Source organism: Choloepus didactylus, chromosome 12 (genome assembly GCF_015220235.1).
Source record: "Choloepus didactylus isolate mChoDid1 chromosome 12, mChoDid1.pri, whole genome shotgun sequence".
NCBI classification, from domain to species: Eukaryota; Metazoa; Chordata; class Mammalia; order Pilosa; family Megalonychidae; genus Choloepus; species Choloepus didactylus.
This window is the reverse complement of record NC_051318.1, coordinates 93,954,964-93,970,789: the sequence shown is the minus strand read 5'-3', so window position 1 is coordinate 93,970,789 and position 15,826 is coordinate 93,954,964. Positions and strand designations below refer to the sequence as shown.

Sequence of the window (15,826 nt, the reverse complement as noted above, 5' to 3'; positions counted from 1 at the left end):
AAATCAGCTTGTGGTTGACACTTGGGAGAGCAGGAGTTATGTCCCATTCTACTGCAAGTCTTGGAAATAAATGGCTTGCAGTGGTTGCCACGGAATTAAATGTCTGAGCAAAGTTAGGACTTATAACTTCCAGTTCTGTGTTGAGCTCACATCTTTAGCCAAGCCTTTGGTTGATCTTAAAGTACATTTTATGTGTCTGGAGACTTTTATTATCTTTCTTGTAAGAAATTGCTGCTGAGAACTCTTATTATTCTTATGGGGCGTGGGGTGGAGGGGTGGATAGGGCTTTCCAGAATTTAGTTTTTCCAGGAAGTATTATCTGTCATGTCTTATGTTGTGCTAGCATGTGAAATACTGAATACAAATTAGATGTCTTTGAAAGACACATTTCTTCCACTTGTTTTGAAAATTTTCATTATGATTTAACATCCTAAGTGTTTACGATGACTACGTATGTGTTCAGGGACTCACGTAATATGATTTCCTCTTTTTTCTAAGAATAATATTCAACAAGTGTTCCAGAAGTTCCATGCTTTGTTAAAGGAAGAGTTCAGCCCTGAAGATGTCCGGATCATAGCTTGTCCTTCTATGGATCAGGTAATCCATAGACTGAAGCTCCTTGTTACATTGTATTCCTCCTCGGTTATTTTACTTGAATAGAGAGTTTTTGAGTAACATTGTTTTTATTTTTAATTTTAAAAAATTGTTATTATTCTGATTAGCAGGAATTTAAACTTTGAATTGCTCTCTCTAACTTTCTAGGGATTGTTTTAGAATCTTTAATTGTTTCTTTATTATTATTTTTATTATAGAAGTTGTGGGTGTACAAAACAATCACACATAAAATACAGGATTCCCATACACCATACCATCCCCAACAGTGTACCCTGGTGTGGAACATTTGTTATAATTGATGGTAGCATTTTAAAAAGTAATTGTCCTTTCTTTTTTTAACAGTAGTTACCTTTGTTATCATAGATGAAAGATTATTAAAATCATACTATTATCTATCATCCATAATTTATATTAGGTATATTTTTTCCCATTTACTGCCCTTGCATTAGTATTGTACATTTGTTACAATTCATGAAAGAACATTCTTATACTTGTACTATTAACTGTAGTCCGTCATCAACAGTAGGGTTCACTGTGTACAGTCCTATGTTTTATCTTTTAATTTTTATTCTAGTAATATATACATCCTTAAGTTTCCCCTTTTAACAACATATACCTCTGTAGTTCAGTGCTGTTGATTACACTCACAATAACGTGCTACTGTCACCACCATCCATTTCCAAACCTTTACCATCAACCTTAATAAAAATTTACAGGTTCAGCATCAACTCCCCATTCTCTAACCCCAGTGTATCTCCTGGTAACCTGGATTCCAGATTCTAACTCTTCGAGTTTGCTTATTATAATTAGTTCATAACAGATCATACAATATTTGTCCTTTTTTGTCTGGTTTATTTCACTCAACCTAATGTCCTCAAGATTCTTCCATGTTGTCACACACACCAGGACTTCATTCCTTCTTAAAGCTGAGTAATATTCCATTGTATGTATATACAACATTTTGTTTATCCGTTCACTGATGGACACTTGGGTCACTTCCATCTTTTAGTAATTGTGAATAAGGCTGCTGTGAACATCGGTGTGCGAATGTCTGAGTCCCTGCTTTCACTTCTTCTGAGTATATACCTAGTAGTAGAATTGCTGGATCATATGGTAGCTTAGCTTCCTGAGAATTGCCAGACTGTCTTCCACAGAATGTGGAATGTCTTCCATATTTGTATTCCCTCTTTGGAAAAATGTCTATTCATGTCTTTTGCCCATTTTTCAACTGAGTTGTTTGTCTTTTTATTGTTGAGTTGTAGGATTTCTTTATATTTTCTGGATATTAAACCCTTATTGGATATTTGGTTTCCGAATATTTTCTCCCATTGAGTAGATTGCTGTTTCACTTTGGTGACAAATTTCTTTGATGCATAAAAGTTTATTTGCAGATAAACAAATCAAGGCAGACCAGCATTGGTGGGTCTACTTTATACTTAAAGCCATGTTTACTGGTCCCTTTGAAATCTTAAGACTTTTATGCTCATTCTGTGTTTGAGGCTCTAAGCAACTTTTCTTGAGTATGGTATTCCATAGCAGAACTAACATAATCTTATGCTGTGCTTTTCAGGTGAACCTCCTACTATCAGTTTCTAAGTAGCCAGCCCCGTTGGCGGTCCACGTACATAGCGTGTCCTGCAGGGGGTGCCGGGGAAGCTTTGCACCTGCAAATCGTTTGTAGTAATGTCCCTGAGAACTACACCAGCCTGTGCTGCTCAGAGCTGACTACAGATTGAAGTGTAAGCAGTGATTGGAAGATTGGTGTTTCTCTTTTACAAACATCAAAATGCCAAAGATTAATCTGTGAGCAGTGATAACTGCCTCATTTTAAATGATCCCAAGAAATGTAAGCTTTTAAGAGGTAACTGGTGGGCATGCGGCAAAATGGTTCTTGGAAAAGATGTGCAATGAAAATAGGTTACAATGAGTCATGCGAAGAAGAACCCTCCAGAAATACAGCTAGTTAGAAAGCTTCTAAGAGTAGGATTTGCTGAAGCGTGAAACTGCATCACTTTTAATCACTGAGCATTCCACAGTGACTGTATTTTTTTTACTTTCAGAAATGTATTCTACACTATATTTAATGTTTCTCCTATCATTTTGAAGTTTAGTTTGGAGTAGATTTGGATGCTTCTGAGAACACATTCTTCTTTCCTGGGAATTCAGAGTGCTGTTTTTCTCTGTGTTTGATGTGGAGGTAGTGTAAATTCGCAAGGACCTTGAATAAGGTCCAGAAGCCACTCCTTGGACAGCCAGAGATCTGCAGCCGCCTCCTTATAGACATGGGCAGTGTCTTTAATGAGACAATTCACAGCACAGTAGTTGGTGTCTGTGAGGTGTCTTAAACTTGCCACAGACAAGAGAGCAGGAAACCTGATGAGTAGCATGACTCACGAATGAAGATTAGGGTTACCAGCTTTGGTCCACTGCCTTGTAGCAATTCTTTAAAAAGTGATCTCTGTCATGTCCGTGTATTCAGCTGGCTGTGCTGTGTTCCAGCATTTGCCATCCTGGTCCTGTGACAGCAGAATACGTCTTACTAATGTCTTTATCTTTATAAAGATGACCAAGATCGAATACCTACACCTTAAAACCTACCACATGGGGTCAGGGATCATAACCTACGTTTTGCACATCTATGCATTGTCCTACAAATACATGTTTCCTGATTGGATTGGTTTTGCATCCATTGGGATACTGACTGTAGCCTAGCTTTTGGTCCAAAAGTATTTTGAATTACTCAAACACTAGTCTGGAGGTGGCTCGGGAATGTAGCCCGCAGACCCTGTGATGCAGTCGGGCACCGGAACTCCTTGTTGAGTAATGGTGGCGGCACTTTTCATTCCCTTAAAATGGACTCTTCCCCGGTGTGTAGGCGGGGGGCGTGTCCCGGTGTCTGTCATTTTTCACAGGTCACGTGTTTCTTGATTCAGTTTAAGTTGGTGAGGGATGTTGCTTGATAGGGCTTATTACTCCATATTCTGGAAATGTAGAAGGTAAAGAGGAGTCCCTATTCATTCTTTGAAATGAAATGAATGAATTAGATTGTACTTAGTTCCACTTGCTATTTTAAATACATGTTTAATGACATTGTAAAATAATCCAGTTTTGTGTACCATATGTACATTTGATTTTTTAATAGCCTTTCCAAAGAAATGAGGGCATGATTATTGTACAGTACTGTGACTGATTTAATCTGATGTACAGAACAGAGTGTGTTCTTAAGGATAAAAATACTTATCAGCACTTGTTCTTGTGTTCTGAATCTTTTATTTCTGAAACACTCAAACACCTTACAAAGTGCTGAGTCGGGGTAGTGCGCCAACCTGTTTGCTAAATGAATATTTGTTTAAATCTGTACAGTTTCAAGTGTTTACTTACACAAAAAGTGTACATACTTTCAAATAATTAATTTAAAATGCTTTATATTATTTGGCTAGAAATTGCTGTTTTTAATAAATGTGAATTTTTTTAAAAAATAAAGATTTTTGCTTCCTAGTTTGTTCTCACATGTCTGTTGGGTGTATGGATTCTTTTTTGGGGGGTGGGTGGGTGGTTAAATTGTTTAATTGAAATTTTTGCTGAGATAATTGTAGATTCCCATGCAGTTGTAAGAAATAATACAGAGAGCTCCCATGTACTCTTTACCCACTTTCCCCCAGTGGTAACATTTTGCAAAACGATGGTATAATATCACAAACGGGATATCAACATCGATACAATCCACCAATCTTCTTCAAATTTTCCTAGTTTTACTTGTTCTTTGTGCTGATTCTTTTGGCGAGAGAATTATTGAAACATATATTTGAAGCATCTTAATGCTCATTAGTTAAAAGACAGTTTCTTTGTTTGCAAAACTGCCAGTGCAAATACTAGTATTGAAATTTAGCATTATTTTGAAAGCAATAAAAGCAAATTTATATTTTAAATTCTCCTTTGTTATTACTTAGGAGTAGGAAACAGTAGTCAGTCTTAGCTTTTAAAAGGGGGCCATTTGTTAAAGGAATCCTGGGATCCTTAATGAGAGAACATTACTTGCCAACTTTTCTCTTCTCAAATGGTAACTCGGCAATTTCATTGCTTTCTTTCTGGAGCCTTTTTCCCTGGGTGGTTTTTCTTTCCCAGCTTGTTTATCTTCTGCTCCTCATTCAATACACAACCCTCTCAAGAGGAAGCGGCTCTGGAAACACCAAATTGAGTACATGGTACCCCAACAGCCATTTAAATAGTCCTATGATGATTCTTTTTTTCCCTTTTGAAAGTAAAGGTTTTGTTTTGTGTTTTTGCTTTGTTAAACTTTTTTTTTTCTGATTATAAAAAAAATATGTTCTCTTTTATACAGTTGTGATGTTTGAACTTTTAACATAAAGTGTGAATTCTTTCATAAATGAACCATCAGAGGTAACCACTGTAAAATGTTTGGCATGTATCTTCCAGATTCTTTTCTTTATATATTCTAAATAATTTTGTCTTACAAAATTAGGCTCTTTGTGGACATTTTAAATGAAATCAAGTGGGTTTTTATTAATGTATACACACACATGCACACAGACTCCTATTGAACTTTTTGAAAGAAAGTGAGTGGTAGATGTGACATTTTACCCGATTACCTCTGAATACTTCAGTGTCTGTCTTCAAAGAATAAGAACCTTCTCTTACATAACACCAATATCATCAAACAAACAATTCAATAATATCTAATAAGCAGCCCTTGTTTGTGTTTCCCCGACTGATTGATCCAGGTTCACACATTTCACTTGACTGTCATGTCTCTCTTCGTCCCTTTTAGTTAATTAACCAGGCCTCTTGTATGTTCTGTTTGCTTGTTTTTATGACATAGCTTTTCTTTTTTCTTAAAAGAATCTAGATCAGTTATTTTATAGAATGAACCACAGTCTATATGCCTGAGATTCCTTGTTATTAAATTCACCATACCGAACTGCAGAATCCAAATTTGTTTCAAGTATGTGGAGCATCTGCCAAGATAAGACACATGCTGGGCCATAAAACAATGAAACAAACAAGATCCACAGCAGTGCTTTGCAACAGGGACCATCCCTTCCTCCACAGGGGACATTTGGCAAAGACTGAAGACCTTGTTGTTTCTCAGGACTGGTTTGGGGATGGGGGAGTCTGGGGTGCTACTGGCATCCAGTGGGTAGAGGCCAGGGATGCTGCTAAACTTCCCACAATGCAAAAGAGAGCCCCCCACAACAAAGAATTAACCTATGCAAAATGTCAGTAGTGCAAAAGTTGAGAAACTCAGCTATACACAATAGCACAACTCCCCACTTCCCCTGTCCCCCCATTCTCTAGCACTTGCTATCCCTCACCTGGCTCAGTTGTGCTCATACCTGACACATGGTAGATTTTGCTTGTTTTTTGCCTGTCTCTCCTGAGCCCAGGTTGTAAGCTCTGTGGGGAAGGAGCTTTGTGGTGTTCCTCGCCCTGCATCCTAGCACCTAGAATAGTGCCTGCAGTAGGTGCTCATAAATGTTTGTTGAATGAACAAAAGAATGTACTCTGGCCCAAATCACGTAGCTTTTGCTACACTATCCCGTTACTATCAAGGCCTTGTATTCTCAATCCCAAACCGCTCTTCAGTCTCCTCCCTACTTCCAGTGCTACTGCCCTGGGTCAGATCTCCGTTATTTCTTGCTTGGAATATTGACATTTCTTTACTACAAGAGCCCCGTCTTTTTAGCAACCCCATCCCCACCCCCTGCCATCTTTGCTCCTAGAACACAACAATGTCAGCTTTCAGTGGTCCACAGAACTGGCTCATTCAGGCCACTGCAGTCTGTCCCACCTCTTCCTCTCCTCCTCTGTCAGACTTCTTGAGTGCAAGCAACAGAAGATAACAGTCTTGACTTCAGCAGAAGAGGACTTTATTGGAAGGTTGGGAGTCCCAGGAGAAAGATAGAGGCTGGAGAACCAGAGGGTTAAAAGCAGGAAGCATCACAGATGCCTTTATTTTTTTCAAAGCAGAAAAAGGTGGTCCAGATCATTGCCACTGCCCTGGACTGGGCATCACCACAGCTGCTTTCTTCTTGGTCCAACTTACTTGCCATGGAGGAGGGGAGGATTGTCTGGACTTGCCATGCTTCAGTTGAGGGCTGGAGCAGAAGGAAGAGAATCATTCTCTGTGCCAGTTATCAATGTATTGCTCTCAGCTCCAAATCCACCTTTCTATTTTCTATTTTCTTTTTTTTTTTTCTTTTTTTAGCTCTGCTTTGTGATGCTGTGATTCTGGAGTTGACCAAAAACACTTTGCCTGCTGGGGCAATATTAGGCTTTGCCGATAGAGGGCACTGGAAGCACATGGCAAGGCCTAGGGGAAGGCGCGGTGTGTGTGTGTGTGTGTGTGTGTGTGTGTGTGTTTTTGGTGGTCCTGTTTTTCCTTTTACATTGTGTGTGTGTGTGTGTGTGTGTGTGTGTGTGTGTGTGTTTTTGGTGGTCCTGTTTTTCCTTTTACATTGCTGCTGGTGGCACTCTCCAGTGAGGTTTTCTGACATGCCAGTAGGATGCTTCTTGTGAACCGACTTGTACACCCTAGCGGCCCACTTCCTGTATAGGAGCTCCAGTTCCCTGCCACCAAAGTGAATTTCTCCCACCGCCCAGCAGGCTGCGGCCACATCCTCTCCAGCAGCATCTGAATCTCAGCCTTGGTTGGGTGGGGGGCGGGGAGGGAGGGAGGGAGAGGAAGAAAGAGAGCTGCATCCTGCATTTCCTGTTCCTGTATTTCTTAGCATCCTTTTACCCCTTTTGGTATTAACTGATTAATACTTTTTTTATTTTAAAATTTACCTGTTCAAATTACTGGTGTGGTTTCTGTGTTCTGATTGGACCCCGACTGATACCTCTTTGGGTTTCCCTAGTAGGAGGCAGGGCACTGTTGCCCACTAATAAATACAAATTGGCTTCCTTCCCTCAAAGGCAGGGGGGCTGGAGGCTGGACAGCCAAGAAAAGATACTTGTCTGACATGTCTCCAAACCTCCTAACTTCTTTCTTTCTGTGTCTCTGCCCATGCTATAGAGGGAAATACCAGCAGGCACCTCTTCCTCCCCACATCGCCTTCCTCCTTGGGCTCACAAATGCCAGCTCCTCAGAGGCTCCCCCTGACCCTCCCCTCGCCTCTAGATGCCCCTTCTGCACTTCCGTTGCAGCAAGTCAGGCCTCCATAAAGCAACTGTTTCATTGTTTTGTCAGCACTTGCTTCTCTGTACGCCCACGGTGTAAGCCCCCCACCCACCCGGAGAGCAGATAAGCTGTCCTTTCCTCTTTGTCTCCTCAGCACAGAGATAGTGTATTTGTTGTATGACCTAATTAATCTCTTAGGAAATACCCTTTCAATGGGTGCTGGAAGAGACCCTGTTTACCTTTGATTGAGTTACCCATCATGAAAAGCCTTGTGTGGAAGCCACAGTCTTTTTAATAAGCAACTCAAATTAGTTCATTTTCATTTGTAAGAGAAGCAACTTCCTTGCCAGGTCATTGAAGACAAAATGGTACTGAGGCCGCGAGGATTTATTTATTCCTGTCAGAGATGCATGCCTGGGGGTGGTGGGTGGTGGGCAGAAACATGGAACAGAGTGTGTGTGACCTGGAGACTTCTAGCTCCTGGCCATCTGGTCGACCAGTTCCACTGCTTTTACCGTCTATAAGGGGCTGCAATTCACTGCCTTAGGAAAACAGTCCCCAAGTCTCTGTGTCATTCAGCTCAGCCTGTGATAACGCGTGGGACAGCAGTCACGGGAGTAGCTAGAAGTCCATCTTCCCATGTGAACTCTCCTGTTTTTCCCAGTGTTGGCAACAAATGAAAATATTTTAAAACGGGGTACCCACCAAACAAACCACCTCTGCAAGCCACCTGTTTCCAACCCCTGTCTTAGTGGAGTGAGATGTCCAGAAGTTCTGGGAAAGGAGAAAGCCCGGGGAGAGGAGGCGCCAGACAGTCTGAGCCAATGTGTGCTCAGCTCTGTGCCGATGGCTGTACCCACACTCTCTCCTTGAGTCCTCACTCTAATTCTGTGAGCTGTGTTCTGTTTTTGATCCTTGTATAGACGAGGGAACTAGTCACAGAAGGGTCCACGGCCTGGCCCGGGGTCCGACAGCTGCTGAGTGGTGGTGCCCAGACACAAAACTAAGGTTTTATGCTTGCAAGGAGTCATGCCTCTTCAATTGCACCACAGCTGCCTCGCATCCTGGGGTGTGGGGAGAGGGTGCAGGAGCATGGGGTGGGTGGGGGGTGGGGAGCACAGAAGCAGCATGGCTGAAAGAGGGTGCTGTGCTTGCGACAACTTGTTTCAGAGGCCCACAGAGGAGCTTCTGTCTTTTGATGCCTGCTGAGGAAAAAGTGTTTACATGCATCCTGAGCAGAGGGGCAGAACTACCAGGCCAGAAAAGACACACACAAACGGTGCTGACGTGTAAAGGTACGCCGCGGCAGAGCTCGTTTATCACAGACAGCTCATTACCTGGCAGCAAAGAAACTGCTGTGTTTTCGTGGGTTACCCATTTACCAACGAGGGGTGGTCGAGGAATGAAGGTGACTGCCTACCAGCCATCCCCTGCCAGCCTTTCCGCTCCAGCCCCCCCCCTGCTGCTCACTTGCTGCAGTCTGGGGCGATGCCGAGACATTTGGTGGTGGTTGGTGGTAGGCAGTGTGAGACGGGCAGGGAAGACCCGGGCTCCGGCTGTCCGCAGTAGGGAAGGATGGCAGCCAGGACGAGCTGGGGAAGGGGCTTCCTGTTCCAGTCTTGGTTTAGGCTGGAGCTGAAGTGGTCCTGGGGAGTTTGCAGGAGTTCCCAGGATGTAGGAAAGTCACACTGTAGGGGTCTGCCCAGCTCCTGAGTCATTCTTTTCTAGAAACAACTGTCCCTCTCCATGCTCTGGCATCAGCTGGGAGCCAGGTTTGTGAGAGAGAATCCCAACCTTCCCTAACACACTGGATTGGACCTGGGCTGGTCTTTACGGTGGGCCAATCGGAGACCAAGGGGTATTTGAAATTGAAAGAGAGAGAGAGAGAGAGAGAGAGAGAGAGAGAGAGAGAGAGAGAGAGGGAGAGAGAGAGAGAGATCAGAAAGCAATCTGTTACATGGACTTTTGCTAGCCATGTGGACTGCGATGCATAGAAAATGTGTCTTCAGAAATGGATGAGAAATAGAAAATCCTATTTCCTAGTCTATGTTCTGGAAGCCTTTCAGTTCCCAGTCCCTCCTGAGGCCTCCTGCCCCTGCATTCTTCTATCCAAACTACGAATTTTCCCGTTTGCTCTAGCTGTTAGAGTCGTTGACTGTCACTGGCGACTGAAAGGCTGTAGCTATTAGCGTGAGTTTCATCTGGGCCCTTCTGGGCTCCCAGGTGGCTCCTGCTTTGCGGGACCTGGTGCAGCCTGGCGTCAGATGGCGCTGGGGATCTCTCCCTGCTGTGGCCGTGGCCGGGGTGGAGAGGGGGTGTCCGTGATGAAGTCAGGGGTTGTGAGAGTCTCCCAGGGCAGCACAGAAAATGAGGTCTGGGGTTGAGACACTTCTTCTAGCCTTAGAATGAGGCAATTGTGTTCCGTTCAGAAGATAGGGAACGGGGGACGGGTCCCCTGGGTGTTGCTCAGGGGGGCTTCCAAGGACCCTTGCGTGACCAGCAGCCCAATGGACTGGCCTTGGGTGCTCCTGGGGTTGGTGCAGTGCAAGGGAGTGGGAGAAGGGCAGCGGCCCTTGGAGAGGCCTGGAGCCTTTGAGAGAAGGCACGAGGGTGGAGAGTTGGAAAAAAAAGATGCCGTCACCAGAGTGACACCACTTGGCTGTTGGATACTTCCGATCTTCACCACCACTTCCTCATGCGTGATCCGGGATAAGTCATTTGGCCTCCACGGCCTGGAGAAAGTACCTCCAATGTCACAGAGCCAAATGAGACAGAACTTGTATCAGGCCAGTGCAGAGCCTGCCTGGTTCATCGCTAAGGGGTAGCGTCGGTCACAAAGAGGAGGGGCCCATTATGGGTTGATGTGCTTCCCCCCACAACAATATGCCAAAGTCTCATCCCTAGCACCTCAGATCGGGTCCTTATTTTGGAAATTGGGTTGTTGCAGATGTAACGAGTTGTGCCAGTTTGGATATATTACGTCCCCCAGAAAAGCCATGTTCTTTAATGCAATCTTGTACGGGCAGACTTATTAGTCTTGATTAAGGTGGAAACTTTTGATTGAATGTTTCCATGGAGATGTGACCCACCCAACTGTGGGTGAGAACTCTGATTGAATTATTTCATGGAGGTGTAGACCATGCCCATTCACTGTGGGTCTTGATTAGTTCACTGGAGTTGTTAAGAGAGCTCAGGGGCCAACACAGGTGCTGGTGCTTGGAGATGCAGAGAGAAATGTTTGGAGATGCTAAGCTAAGGGATGAAGCCCAGAGTTTCCCCAGAGAAGCTAAGAGAGGACTCCCAGATGCTTAGAGAGAAATGCCCTGGGAGAAAGAAGCAAGGATGCACAGGAGCTGAGAGAGAGGAGTGAAGACAGAAGCCCAGAGACATTTTGGAGAAAGTAATTTTGAAACAACCTGGAAGCAAAGAACCAGCAGATCCCAGCCATGTGCCTTCCCAGCTGACAGAGGTGTTCCGGACGCCATTGGCCATTCTTCAGTGAAGATATCCTCTTGTTGATGCCTTAGTTTGGACACTCTTATGGCCTTAGAACTTTAAATTTATAGCTAAATAAACCCTCTTTATAAAAGCCAAACCATTTCTGGTATTTTGCGTAATGGCAGCATTAGCAAACTGGAACACGAGTTAAGATGAGATTCTACTGGAGTCAGGGGAGCCTTAATCAGACAGATAACTGGTGTCTTTATAAGAAGGGAAGAGACACAGAGAGAGGGGGCTCGGTGAAGATGGGGGCAGACATGGGGACTTAACGCTGCCACAAGCAGCCTGGCTGACACCTTGATTTCTGACTTCTAGGCTCCGGGACTGAGAGAGACTAAATCTCCAGTGTTTAAAGCCACCCAGCTTGTGCGACACTTTGTTATGGCAGCCAAAGAATCGAATACAGGGGCTGAGGAAGCTGAGTAGGGCTGTGTTTCTGTAAGCCCAGGGCACAGCGGATGCTCAGCCTTACCCGCGAGATGCACATTTGGAAACCTCTTCCCCAGAGATGCCCAGACGCGAGGGGCAGGGCCAGGGGGGCACTAACTGTTGCTGACCCTTAGCGAGTGGTTTCCACAGGCCAGCGACCAATTCCAGGTACGCTACGGGCACGGGCTGATAACCCTCCCAGCTCTGTGGAAGTAGCTCCTGTTACTGGGCCCATTTTACAGATGAGGAAGCTGAGGCACTGAGCTGCCTGCTCAAGGTCCCACAGCCGACGAGGGGAAGAGCTAGACTAGGGTCACAGGCTGTCTGCATCCTGGGTCAAGACAGGGAGTCCCAGAAGGCCACAAAGCAGACGTATTGCTGACCAAAATAACTCGCTGCTGATGGCACTGGGGCAGGGCGGGTGACGAGATCATAGGTTCAGTCAGCTCCCTGAAAAAGCTTTCTTTTTAAAACCAAGGCGATGTGATGGGTCCTACATTGCAAACCAACCCTCAGAAGCCCAAGACAGGTCTCTGGGGGGCAGGGGGTAGGGTGAGGGGGGTTCCTTTGGTGTTCCGGAAGATTCCCCCCCTTTCTGGGGGCTTTCAGGAGCTGCTGGAGAACCCCACAGATATGCTGGTGCTGAGGCTGTAGTAGTGCCCAGACTTCTGCCTTGGAAGATTCTCGTCAGCCGGCAGCAGCCTGGCGGACTCCACGAAGTCCTCCAGATCCGGCACGGTCAGGAAACACAGGATCTGACTCATCTTCCCCAAAAGGACCTGCATTTTCTGAGCCGTTGAAGCAAGTTCCACTTCCAGGACTTTTTGCTTCTTCATTTCCTTCAGAGTTTCTGGGTTTATGAACTGTGGGGATTCACAGAAGGGTGGGGTGAAGGTGGGGGGCTGCTTTCCCCCCTGTCCCCCCTGCCCCTCTCCTGGGCCTGGACCCCTGGGGGACACGAGCAGGATTTCCCGGGAACCCTGAAGGCCTTTCTGCTGCTTCCCCAGACACACACACCCCGGTCAACTTCCACTTTGCACCCCCTTCAGGTATGTCCGGTTTTTTGGGGGGTGAGGCACTGCCCCTCACCAGGGCCACATCTGCACCAACTCCTGCCTTGGTCTGAGGCCTAAAGAAGGTGAAGGACAGGGTGTCCCAGGTGGGGAAATCATCAAGGTACATACTGATCTCTTCTTTGTCTTTGAGGTTTCCCCACTTACGAAGTGTTCTCACCCACAGAAACTTCCCAAAGCCCTACAACTCACACACACTTTACAGAAGACAACAGGCTCAGAGAGGGCAAGCGGCTCGCTAGCATCACACAGCGATGGAGGGGGCCAGGTGCGGAGTGTCACGTTCTCCCAGTGCCCCCCCCCAGGCTTGTCCCTGCTGTGGTTGGAAGGTGAAGGGGGTTGCAGAGCCAGGAAAGTGTGTGTGTATCCTCCTGTCCCTGCTTCGCTGGCTGGGCAGCTCTGGGAAACCCAGAGCAGGGGAGGAGATTGGGGTGTCCTTATTTGGCTCGCAAAGTAACCAGCCTTGCCGGGGTGGGGGGAATTTGGGGAAGACTGGCTGTCCAGGGTGCCCAGAACATTCACTGTTGGTGGTGGGTTGACTTATGTGCCCCCCAAAAGCTCTGTCCACACCTGGGAAGGTGACCTAATTTGGAAAGAAGGTTTTTGTGGCTGTAACTAAGTAAAGGCCCTTGGGCTGAGCTTGTCCTGGGTTTAGGGTTGACCCTAAACCCAATGGCTGTGGTCCATAGATGAGCAGGGAGAGGGAGCTACGAGACCCAGAGGAGAACTCCGTGTGAAGACAGCGGCAGGGGATGACGGGCAGCTGCCACCAACCAAGGGAGGGCAGGATTCACCAGAAGCTGGAAGGGACAAAGAGGGACCGTCCCCTGGGGCCCGCCGACCCCTTGATTTTGGGCTTCTGTCCTGTAGCACCGTGAGAGGATCCGTCCCTATTGTTTTGAGCCACCCGGCTTGAGAGTGTCTGTTAGGACGGCCCTAGAAGCTAAGACTCTCCTGCTGCCTTCCACCTTCCAGGGGTGTTTTGAGACAAGTGCACAGGGACGCCAGTGGCAGGGCTGGCTTGGGGCCCTGTCCTCTCGCAGGGCTGATGCGAGAAGCAAATGAGTCGTGCCAGCTGGCCGATTTGTCTTTTTGCCCGGCTGGCAGCCGAGCTCCTTGAGGGCACCTCTTTCCCCTGAGCTGATTCTCAGGGCACTGGGAGGTTAAATGCGTGCCCCTGGGTGTGGACAAGCGGCAGGTACCTGGAGGTGGCCTTGTCATTCTATGGGCTGGTGGGACGTGGGACTAGGCTTGGGGGGCCGGTGGCCTGGACAAACCAGCAGGAGCCCTTGTGCGGGGGGTGGGGGACCCCTGGCCTGGCTGAGCGTGGGGTGCAGGGAGAGCTGAGGCCTTGCCTTGAACTTGGTGCCCAGGTTCAAGCGAATCTGCCTCTGATGGTGGGTGGAGAAGCAGAGGATGATCTTGTCCTGGCTCTTGACCTGCACCTTCACGTACTGGTTGATCTCCAAGGAGATGGGCTGCACAGGGGGCGCGTGGACGTGCAGGTTCAGGTTCCACCAGTTCCAGGCCTTCTGGCCTCGGCCGCGGGCGAAGTAGAAGCCCAGGTTGCGGCTCAGACTCAACCTAAAAGGAGAAGCCATGTCAGGCGGCCCTGGGGGCCCCACAGCCACTCTGGGCCAGAGCAGAGCCCCTGTGCCTTCCTCTCCCCTCCCTCCTTCCCTTTCCCCAGCCCCCCTTTGACCCCGGAAATACGCACTGCGCTGGGCTGCGCTGGGCCTCACCCGCGGCCCCACAACCCCCAGGCCCACTGTCCTTTCGGTCCCTGGGCCAGGCCTGCTCTGTGCCTCTCACGGCCTTTGCCTGGCTGTTCTGGAAGGGTCTTCCCAGCCCTGCTTAGCCTTCGGGTTTCAGCTTAAACGTCACCTCCTCAAAGATATCCTTCCTGACCAACTTGTTGAGTTCCCCGTATGACTCTCTGTCCCATGTTAATTTCCTTCATCTCATTTACATATATACACATATACATACACACACACATACATATACATACACACCTGTATACATACACACATATACCTATACACACATACATACATATTTACATATATACATATATATAAATATATATACATATACATATATACAAATACATGTATATACACACATACCTATGTACATATACACATACACCTATACATATACATACATGCACATCTATGTATATACACACATGCACATACATACACATCTACACACCTATATATGTACACAAATACATATATGCACATATACATACATGCATACCTATGTACACACATACATATATACATACCTATGTACATACACACATACACCTATACATACATGCACACCTTTGTATATACACACATGCACATACATATACATATACATACCTAAATATGTACACAGATACACAAACACACGTACATATACACACATATACATATAAACACACCTATATACATACACACGCATACTCATTTATCGTCTATTCTCCCCCCACTGAAATGTCACCCCCTGAGGGCAGCGGCCACGCCTGCCATGCTCACTGCTGGATTTCTGCCGGATTTCTGCTGCTTGGCATTGAACCCAGCACCCACATAAATACGCGTCAAACGAGTGAGTGGATGATGGTGTTTCTTCCCATCTGTCCCAAGCCTGACCTCTAAGTGTTGACCCTTTGAGCTGTCTGTCCTTTCTTGACAAGTCTGTCCTGCCATATCCCTCTGGCCCTTTGACCCTGTGAGAATCAGGGCTATCGGAGCGACAACATCTCTCAGGAACTGAAGGAGGAAAGGAATTGACGCTGAGGTCCGGGTTAGTCAGGAAAAGCCCGGGCTCCTCAGCCAGTCTATCCCACCTCGTCTGGGCCCGCTAAGGGTGGCCTTGTTCACTTTCAATAAGCAGGATTTCTCCCTCTCCTGTCACCTGCCCTTGCCCAACAAGCCAAGCACACACTTGTACATCCCTTCGCCATCCGGCCTCAGCCTGTCCCACCTGGTGCACAATGATGGAGCAAACACCTGGGCTCTGCCCTGCTCTGTCATTTGCAAGCTGTGTGTGTGTGGGCCCATTACTTAACCTC

At 46.4% G+C, this 15,826-nt stretch overlaps 1 protein-coding gene across 1 annotated transcript in view; it reads left to right on the top strand.

The window, feature by feature from the left end:
- COG3 (component of oligomeric golgi complex 3) overlaps positions 1–4,098 on the top strand; it is a 66,467-nt gene extending 62,369 nt beyond the window's left edge. Inside the window, exons 22-23 of the mRNA XM_037799993.1 lie at positions 499–597; positions 2,186–4,098. Of these exons, the coding sequence (XP_037655921.1) occupies positions 499–597; positions 2,186–2,215 (129 nt within the window). The 3' untranslated portion in view covers positions 2,216–4,098. The remainder of the gene's footprint in view (positions 1–498; positions 598–2,185) is intronic.
- The last annotated feature ends 11,728 nt before the right edge of the window (positions 4,099–15,826 follow it).